Source organism: Cynocephalus volans, chromosome 6, assembly GCF_027409185.1.
Source record: "Cynocephalus volans isolate mCynVol1 chromosome 6, mCynVol1.pri, whole genome shotgun sequence".
Taxonomy (NCBI): domain Eukaryota; kingdom Metazoa; phylum Chordata; class Mammalia; order Dermoptera; family Cynocephalidae; genus Cynocephalus; species Cynocephalus volans.
This window is the reverse complement of record NC_084465.1, coordinates 14,243,403-14,252,936: the sequence shown is the minus strand read 5'-3', so window position 1 is coordinate 14,252,936 and position 9,534 is coordinate 14,243,403. Positions and strand designations below refer to the sequence as shown.

At 59.6% G+C, this 9,534-nt stretch overlaps 1 protein-coding gene across 2 annotated transcripts; it reads left to right on the top strand.

The window, feature by feature from the left end:
- The first annotated feature begins 662 nt into the window (after positions 1-662).
- Positions 663-9,432, top strand: ZYX (zyxin). Of its 2 annotated transcripts, XM_063099716.1 has the most exons (10): positions 663-916; positions 1,066-1,285; positions 1,755-1,954; positions 2,078-2,170; positions 2,285-2,815; positions 6,997-7,117; positions 7,241-7,410; positions 7,511-7,689; positions 8,533-8,653; positions 8,892-9,432. In XM_063099716.1, the coding sequence occupies exons 2-10, from the start codon at positions 1,078-1,080 to the stop codon at positions 8,994-8,996; spliced, it is 1,728 nt and encodes a 575-aa protein (XP_062955786.1). In that variant the 5' UTR covers positions 663-916; positions 1,066-1,077; the 3' UTR covers positions 8,997-9,432. The 2 variants fall into 2 exon arrangements, with proteins under 2 accessions (XP_062955786.1, XP_062955787.1); XM_063099717.1 differs by lacking the exon at positions 2,078-2,170.
- The last annotated feature ends 102 nt before the right edge of the window (positions 9,433-9,534 follow it).

The window sequence follows — 9,534 nt, the reverse complement described above, 5'->3', positions numbered from 1 at the left end:
CACCGTAGTCCAAAGGCTTCTTGAGGGTGTGGGTCGCCGCGGGCGCTGAAAACTGTCGAAGATGTGTAGCCTGCGTCCACCTCCGTCGTCCCGGGTCCAGAATCATCTGGAGACACTCCCACCTCCACCCACCTCCACCCACCTCTCCGCCGGCCGGATTCTCCCTCCGCAACTGATCCGCGGGAGGGGGCGCGGGTGATGCGAATTCCTAGAAGCCTTAAGAGGCTGCCCAGAGTTGGAAGTTAGTGTCCCCCGAGAACTATTGAGGTTCGTGCTCGTACAGCCTCAGTCCCAGATAGGCCTGGAGGGGGCTGCAGGAAGGCAGAACGCCCCATCCACCCAGCTCAGTTGCATCCCAGTCCTGCCAGCCCCGGTTGACCCTGCGTGAATTGGGGGCGAGGGGCTGGCGACCGGGCGGGGAGGTGGAGGGGCAGCCGGGGACAGCGTGGGGTGCGGTGGGCGAGCAGGTAACTGCGGGCCTGAGGTGGCGGGGGCGCGATGGGGCTGCTTAGGTGCTTCTGGGGCACCGGCCCGACCTCCGCCGGCTAAACCCGGAGCGGGGACAGTGAGTCAGATCTCCGACACCCGCGGGCCAGGAGGGGAGGGGCGGCAGGTCAGGAAATGACATCAGAGTCCTGTGCTCGGGGAGGGGTGGTCTGTGCCCCGCCGGGACGGCGGGGGCCGGATCGGGGCCCCTTCCTGGGGGAGTTTCCTGCCTCGCCTCCCTCCCCTGCTGTCCCCGCCCCCTCTCCGGGCCGCTCCTTGTACGGTCTGGGCGCCTCTCTGTCCCCGCCTCCTCCCTCCTCCCTGCGTCCGTCCCCGCCTGGCTGGAGGCTGCTCCGGACCCGGACGCAGAGTCCGCGCACCGGCCACCGAGGCGGCCACCCGAGACGCGGCGCGCACGCTCCGGCCCGCGGTGAGGCGCGGGGAGCAGCCGGCGGCCGCCACGCGGAGGGGGCGCGGGGCGCAGGGAGAGGGCTGGTGGGGTCGCCGAGGGGAGCTCGGAGCAAGGGGGTCCTCAGCCCGGCTCGACGCTGCGTAACCCGGCCACCCACCCCCCTGCAGCCCGTCCAGGCCATGGCGGCCCCCCGCCCTCCTCCCGCGATCTCCGTCTCGGTCTCGGCTCCGGCTTTTTACGCGCCGCAGAAGAAGTTCGGCCCGGTGGTGGCCCCAAAGCCCAAAGTGAACCCTTTCCGGCCCGGGGACAGCGAGCCTCCTCCGGCAGCCGGGGCCCAGCGCGCACAGATCGGCCGGGTGGGCGAGATCCCCCCGCCGCCCCCGGAAGGTATGCGGCTGGGCTTGGGGGTGGACCCCGGCCGGCGCCGGGGTGGGGACAGTGGTCTCGGGAATCTGGGGGTGTCTGGGAAGGTTGTTGAGGAGGGGGCTGGGCGCAGCCACCCTGTCCCGAGCAGATGTTCTTACCTCATCTTGGAGCTCATGGCTGGGAGCCAGGGCTCCTGGGACCGTTCCAAGTCCCCCGCCTGGGGGTGGGAGGCGGGAATGTGGGCCACGAATCTCCCCCTCTGGGTCCGTTTTCCGAAGTGTAACGGGAGCTGCACCACTCCTCGGCCGTGTCCCCGGCCTTTCCTGACCGCTGCTCCCGGGGGCGCCCTGCGTCCCTCTTTCCCTTCCTCACACGCTCCTGGACCCCAAGGGGGTTCTTGGGTTAGGGGTTGGAGTCGTAGGAGGAGGGGGACTTGGGGAACGGGTGGAGGGGTCCCTGCCGACGGCCCTCTCTGTCCTTCCTACCCCAGACTTTCCCTTACCTCCTCCTCCCCTCCTTGGGGATGGCGACGACGCGGAGGGAGCTCTGGGAGGTGCCTTCCCACCTCCCCCTCCCCCGATCGAGGAAGGCTTTCCCCCTGCGCCTCTGGAGGAGGAGATCTTCCCATCGCCGCCGCCTCCCCTGGAGGAGGAGGCAGGGCCTGAAGCCCCTATACCGCTCCCACCACAGGTATGGAGGCCTGGGAGGGGGCTTTTTTTTTTTTTTTTTTTTAACCTCCCCTGCACCTCTGCCCTGTTTGGTGGGAGGGGCTGTGGAGGAGTGGGATGGGTGCTCTGACCCTTGACCCTCCAGCCCAGGGAGAAGGTGAGCAGTATTGACCTGGAGATCGACTCTCTGTCCTCACTGCTGGATGACATGACCAAGAATGATCCCTTCAAAGCCCGGGTAAAGGAGGGGAGAGTAGGCAAAGCAGGACCTCGGGGAGGAGAGGCTGGGGATAAACTGTGGAGGGCACGGTCCTCCTCTAACTGCTCTTCTCTCCCGCCCCTCCCTTTGCAGGTGTCATCTGGATACGTACCCCCACCAGTTGCCACTCCATTTATTTCCAAGTCCAGTACTAAGCCTGCAACTGGGGGCACAGCACCCCTGCCTCCTTGGAAGGCCCCTTCTAGCTCCCAGGCTCAGTCTCAGCCTCAGAGCCACACACAGTTCCATGTCCAGCCCCAGGCCCAGCCCCAGGCCAAGTCTCAAGGCCAGCTCCATGTCCAGTCCCAGCCCCAGGCCCATCCCCAGCCTGTGTCTTTGGCTAACACCCAGCCCCGAGGTCCCCCAGCCCCATCTCCGCCTGCAGCCCCTAAGTTTTCTCCAGTGACAACCAAATTTACTCCTGTGGCTTCCAAGTTCAGCCCTGGAGCTCCAGGTGGACCTGGGTCACAGCCCAATCAAAAATTGGGGTCCCCGGAAGCTCCTTCTTCCACTGGCACAGGCTCCCCTCAACCCCCCAGCTTTACCTATGCTCAGCAGAGGGAGAAGCCCCGAGTGCAGGAGAAGCAGCACCCAGTGCCCCCACCGGCTCAAAACCAAAACCAGGTGAGAGACTGCTGTAGCATAAGGCTGAGACCAGAGGTCTAGGGGTGGGGCCAAGCCAGGAGTCCAAGATAAGGATGAAGGGGACCTGGGAGAATTGGACCCTGGAAAGTTGGGGTGGGCATGGGGGCAGTGGGATAGGAGTTTTCGTCCTGTGGGGTTAGATTGGTGGGACAGTGGTAAGAGGAAGCTCTTCTGGAGGAGGGGCCTGGCAGGACCTGGGGCTAGGTGGGGCCTAACCGGGAGTGCGCAGAGCAGCACAGCCTCTGAATTAGGGGGATTTGGTGGCCCTTCTCTGGCACCTTTGTCCCCCGAATGTTAAAGCGGGGGATGAGATCACCAGTCCAACCTTGTTTTTTTCCCATTCTTGGGTCTTGAGTTAATTTCATTCCTCTGAGCACTTTTACTGCTCCAGGGCCTATCTGGAGATAAGAGTCACAGCACAGTAAACACTGGCTGAGCCAGCATCAGCTGAGTGCCAGGCACTGTGCTCAGAAGGCTGGGACACAGGAGGGAAGAGATCTCTCAGAGAGGTTCAGCCTTCGGAAGTCGGATGGGATAGAATTCCTAGGATAGAATTCCCAGCAGCCTCTCCCAGCTGTTAGACCCTAGGCAAGTTAGGTGAACCCTGAGCCTCACTTTCCCCATCTTTAAAATAACACTGTCTATTCCATATAATGGTTGTGAAGGTTAAATGAGCTAATGTCTCCTAATTCAGGAGAATAGGTCTTCCAGGTTGAAGGGACCCTCATGGTCACCTAGCCCACCCATCCACAGAGTCAACTGATAGCGTGGATGTCTGCATGTACTCAGACCCAGCTTAGGAAGAAATGCCAAGTGCCAGTGAGTTTTGCAGAATCCTGAGTTACAGAATTCAGAACAGGGAGTCAACATGGGGCTGGCAAGGTAGGAAAGGCTTCATGGAGTCGGTGTGCCTTGAAGGATGGGCAGGATTCAAGAATCCAGAGAGGAGAGAGAATGGCATTCTGATGGGAATAGTATGAGCAATACTCAGGGGCACAAATGCACAGGGTGTATGGAGAATAGAAAGTAGAAGGTTCCTGTGGGAAAATTATAGAGCTATTCTTAGAGAGGCAGGTGGGGGCTGGAGGAAGTGGGAAAGGAAATGGCACACCAAGGGAGCCTGTGAATGCTGGAGAGGCATTTGTGATTTTTCACTGGGTGTGTGGCCGGGTCGGGAGGGCTGGTGAAAGTAGTGCTTTTGGAAGCTTTCTGGAAAGTTTTTCTAGCAGAGATGTGTTTTAGTGGTCAGGAGGTCAGTGATGTGTGTGAGTTCACTCCTGGGCAATGGTAATATTACTTGGAATGAAAAATAAGACCCACATATGAAAGCTGTTAGAAAGGAAGAGCCTACAGGACGCAGCAACTGATAAGCAGATGGAAGAGGAGGGGAAGAGGGAGGAGAGAAAAAAATGCCAGAGAGGGTCTGAGCCTGGGTGTGTTGGGGAATGACGGTATTGCTGACAAAATAGAGAAGTCCAGAAAAGGAAATGGTTTGGACGGGAAGAGGAGGGGTCCAGCTGTCAACGTGTTGAGCAACAGGTTCCAAGATGACTTTCGTTCAGCTGGAATTGGCATCCAGTTAGAAATGGAGGACCTGGTTTCAGGCCCCCAACTGGAGGGGGTAGAGGTGTATACAGGTGGTAGTTGTGCGCAGTGAGCTAAGCAGTGGGAGCCCACGAGGATTCCCAGGGAGTGCGCAGAGGGGAGAGCTGAGGGCCTGGGAAGGACCTTAAGTCGTGCTCGTGCTGAGCTGGGGCGAGGGGAAGTGGAGCCCACAGAGAGGACGGAGACTGGCTTGAGGAGGAGGCACAGGCAGGGTGGGATCACGGAGACAGAATGTGATGACGCAGGAGCTCTTCGGCCAGAGATTTGACCATTAGGAAATCATGGATGTTCTTGGGGAGGCTGGTTAGCTCTGTGGTGGGGACAGATGGAGGGAGCTGAGGAGTGAGTGGGTGGTGAGAAAATGTAGTTGCTAGTGTAGACTGCTCTCAAAGGTGGGCCGGGCAAAGCGGGACTAAGTAAGGGAACGAGTGTGTGTGTGTGTGTGCACGCGCGTGTGTGTGCGTGCATGTGTGTGAGCCTGTGTGTGTGCGTGTGCGTGCAGTCCTGGAGGGGAGCCTGGTGACATTCCCCAGAGACTGAGGACAGGGTGGCTGCAGTATTTGCCGTGGAGAGGATGGACGATCAGGGAGCTTGGACTGGCTAGCGTCCCTCTTCTCAGTCACGTAGGAGATGAGGTCATCGGTGAGAGTGGGGGGCACCGGGGCTGGGGCCCGAGGAGGAAAGGTTTGGAACAGCTGCTGTGGGCGAGACAACTGGGAATCCGCAGATACCAGACAGGGCTGCTGGGCTGGAGCGCTGAAGGGCGTGGAGGGCGCTGCAGTGTTTTGTGAACTCTGCAGTGTTGAGCGATCTCTCCACCTACTTTCTGCAGCCTGGAAGCAGAAACAGGAAGCGAATACGGGTGTAACCTGGGGTTGGAGATTGAGCCAGATAGTGGAGAGGTGGCTGCAGGTGGCAGGCGTGATAGTGAGAGCCTTGTAGAAAGACAGGGTCAAGGGGCTAGCCGGGGGCTGGGTGCACAAGGCACGTGGGGCAGGCCGGGAGTTAGGGCAACTAAAGCCTTTTTGAGTAGACTCACTTAGGTATGAGTGGTGAGATGGAGAGGCAGGTGGTGGTTAGGAACGGTCTTGGAGCTAGGGAGACTGGCAGATCTTAGGTCCAGGGTGTCCCATGGTGGCAGATGACCGAAATGAGGGAAGTTGAGAACCACTGGAGTTGAGGAGCTGGAGGTCTGAGTGCCTTGGATATTGAGGCAGTGACCTTGATGCTGGCAGACAGAGGAACTGTGGCTGGGTAGAGTGTCCTGAAGGACATGGGTACCCATGAGGAAGTGACATTCCTGTTTCCAAAGAATGGGACAGGCATTTAAAGTGGCACCAGAGAGCAAGGTCTGGCTGAGTCCTTTCCCTCTGTCTCCAGGATGCCAGGTAGGTAAGATGGGAAGAGGAAAAGAGTGATGCTTGTATTGCAGGGACACGTGTCAGTTAAGGGTGGGAGATGGTGGGAGTCTTAAGGGAAAGTGGCTAAGATCTGGAGGAGTCTGACTTCTATGAATCTGTGCTTCCCATGCAGAACAGACGCAGCTCTGGGTGCAGACCGGTGTGAGGGTGGGTGGAGTCAGGGCTGAGGGGAGAAGGGCCTTGGGAAGAGGCAGCAGGTAGGCTCTGGAGGTTCTGGGTGTTGTGGGAACGAAGGCATCAGCAGGTAGGGCACTCAGTGAGGGGGCCACAGTCCTGGGTGCACTTATCCAGTAATAGGGAAGACCAACCCAGCATTCCTGGGGGAGTGTCGCATGGAGACGTCCAGCAGGTCAGACAGCTCCTGGAGTTCTTGGGGTTACCGGCAGTGTCCTGCCTCTAACCTCCACCCCAGCCGCACTGCCCTGTCCCGAACCTCCACCCTCACCCCCAGTCTCCAGCACTCAGGATCCCCTACATAGGAGGGGCGGGGCTGGCCCAGGAAGTGTCCTTTGGGTCTTTTCTATGGCCCGTTGGGAGGGATTGGGGTCAGGTAGTCCAAAAGCTCCACGCTCAGGAGGGACCCTGGGTCTCTGTGGAGCTGGGGGCTGGGCTCCTGCAGACAGCTCTGGGGTTAACTTGTGATTCTCGCCTGTGTTGTGTCCTCACGCTGACAGGGCTGCTCAGCAGCAGGTGGGACGGGTAGGTGTGTGCGCTGTGCGCACTGTTGCGTGCCCCCTTCCGCGGGTGGCATCCGAGCATGCTCTGTGGAGTTTACACGTGGCCCTGGCGTGTCCGGTGCTTCAGTGACCTGAGCTGCTATGTGCGTGGCCTTCGTCTGCTCAGTTGTTCTGGCCTGTCTGTGACTGCCCAGGGGGGTTTGGGCAAAGTGGGTAGAAATGTTTTGCTATATGAGATCTAGGCTAAGGTTGTCCCCTTCCCCTCTCGTGACTCGTGTGGTGCTGGGGGTCGGGGCAGGGAGGGAGAAGGAGGAGCTTTAAGGGTCTAACCTGAAGCATTTGGGAAATGAGCCTGGAGCTCAGTCCATGAAAGAAGGAGGGGGGCGGGTAAGCTGGCCTGGGAGGGTTCTTGGAGGGAATGACCCTGGAAAGTACAAAGACAGTGTTGGGGTTTCAGGTGCGCTCCCCTGGGGCCCCAGGTCCCCTGACTCTGAAGGAGGTGGAGGAGCTGGAGCAGCTGACCCAGCAGTTGATGCAGGACATGGAGCATCCTCAGAGGCAGAACGTGGCTGTCAACGGTGAGCCCACCGCCCACCCCACCAGGACACCTCTGCCTACATGACTCCTCATCTGAACTGGCTGATCTCTTGCAAGTTCATGTCCTTCCTCCTATTTATTGCTGTCTTGTCTGGCCTTCCCAGAGTCCTGTGGCCGGTGCCATCAGCCCCTGGCCCGTGCGCAGCCTGCAGTCCGCGCACTGGGGCAGCTGTTCCACATCACCTGCTTCACCTGCCACCAGTGTGAGCAGCAGCTGCAGGGACAGCAGTTCTACAGCCTGGAGGGGGCACCGTACTGTGAGGGCTGCTACACCGTGAGTGGGGGTGGGGCTGAGGGGCTGGGCTGGGGACAGATGAGCCTTGGAAGCTGGTGGTTGGGTGTCCTTCCCTGTCAACCTCCTGCCATCTCCTCAGGACACCCTAGAGAAGTGCAACACCTGTGGGCAGCCCATCACTGACCGCATGCTGAGGGCCACGGGCAAAGCCTACCACCCGCAGTGTTTCACCTGTGTGGTCTGCGCCTGCCCCCTGGAGGGCACCTCCTTCATCGTGGACCAGGCCAACCGGCCCCACTGCGTCCCTGACTACCACAAGTGAGGACGCTCCCACCCCCACCCTCTGGGCTCTTCTCTGAGTTGCAGCCAGGGCTGCCACCCTGGCCCCAGGACAGCCCCAAACCCCTAGTCTTGCTTTCCGGCCCCACGCCTTGTCTGTAGACAGCAGGGACCACTTCATTTGGCCTGGGTAGCAAGTCCTGCTCCTGGCTGGTCCCACCCACGCCTTGGCTCGTTGAACCTACTTTTGGGTGTGTATCCGGTGTTGAGAAGCATGTGCTGGAGTGACTTAATTTCAAACACAGGGTGGGATCTAAAAGTTCTTTTGGAGAGCAGCTGTTGGAACACCGGTTTCTCCAAGAAACACTGTTTACAAGGCAGGCACAATCCTGTAATGTAGCGAAAGGGTGGTCCTGGGAAAACTGCAGAATCCGACCCTCACCACTGATGTTGTCTTTGGGGTGCACATTTTCAGGATTCATATCTCTCCACACTGCCCAGGGGTCAGGGCATGTGGGGGTGGGGTAGGCTAGGGTTGGGATATGGGATGGGAGCCGGAAGGGCACCTCTGGGCATGCTTTTGGCAGGAGCTGCAGTGTGGATGGGTGCAGGGGTGAGGATCTAGTGGGAGAGAAGACCGTGACAGAGGTGTGTGGAGGACAGGGCTTTGGGAGGGTGAGCAGAGGTGTGAGGTTCCCCTTGTTAAGGACCAGTCGTGGCAGCTAGGTGTCAGGCCTTTCTGGTGAGCTTCTTCCACCTAGAGATGTGGGGACAAAGAAGCCGGCGTCACCCTGCGCTTTCATAGGGGATGCAAGCCCTGGAGCCCTGTGCTCGCTCACCCTGCGCTCGCTCACCCTGCCCGGGACTGCTCTCCCACCACAGGCAGTACGCGCCGAGGTGCTCCGTCTGCGCAGAGCCCATCATGCCTGAACCTGGCCGCGATGAGACTGTGCGAGTGGTCGCTCTGGATAAGAACTTCCACATGAAGTGCTACAAGTGTGAGGTCGGTGGTCTCCTGGGGCTGGCTGTGGCCAGGAGGGGTGGGTCACACTGCTTACTAGCCCAGGGGTGGGAAGTGCTAGCCTGTAGGAAATGGGGGCTGGGATTTAGAGGGTGGCCAGTGGCACCAGCTCAGAACCACCAAGCATTTGGCCTTCCTAGTTCCAAGATGGAGCCCTAGGATGGTGTAGAGGACCGGGGCCTTCCGGGCCAGCGCCCCTCTCATCCTTCCTTCTCCCCAGGACTGTGGGAAGCCCCTGTCGATTGAGGCAGATGACAATGGCTGCTTCCCCCTGGACGGTCACGTGCTTTGTCGGAAGTGCCACACTGCTAGAACCCAGACCTGAGTGAGGACCTGCCTCCTTCCAGACTGCAAGGCCCTTCCCCATCACGGACCACCCGCACTGAGATCAATTCTCCACCTGCCCACCCAGCTCAGTTACTATTTGGATGTCCAGCCCCTCCTCCATTCCAAACCCCACCCTGGGGTTCCAAGGGCCCTGACCAGGGCACTAACATAGCCCAGGGATGCGGAGTCCTGGCCCCGGGTTCTAGCCCCCGCCCGTCCTGCAGGGTTCACCCACCTGGGGGGCACCAGTTTAGTGCTGCCGCTTTCACTGCTGTGCCGACGCCTTGGCTGGCCCCAAGCAGCCTTTGCATTCTGCTTGCTGAGACTGGGAGATACCCTGGCTGTCTGGGAGCCTGGGCTGACTGGTCTGGACATTCCCACCCTCCCCCATGTTGCCAGGTTATGGCTACAGCTGCAAATAAAAAAACCTTGTTTTCCAGAATTCTTAGGAGTTGACTCTTTTGTAGGTCTTGCTGCCTTCACAGGTGGGATGAAGGGATAAAAAGATCAGGGGTAAGGGTGAAAACTCAGTTCCT

Excerpts from the sequence above, each read along its gene's own strand:
- ZYX (XM_063099716.1), top strand. The coding sequence starts at position 1,078 with ATGGCGGCCCCCCGCCCTCCTCCCGCGATCTCCGTCTCGGTCTCGGCT. Across the intron at positions 2,171-2,284 it reads ATGATCCCTTCAAAGCCCGG|GTGTCATCTGGATACGTACC; the intron begins GTAAAGGAGGGG and ends CTCCCTTTGCAG. Across the intron at positions 7,690-8,532 it reads TGCGTCCCTGACTACCACAA|GCAGTACGCGCCGAGGTGCT; the intron begins GTGAGGACGCTC and ends CTCCCACCACAG.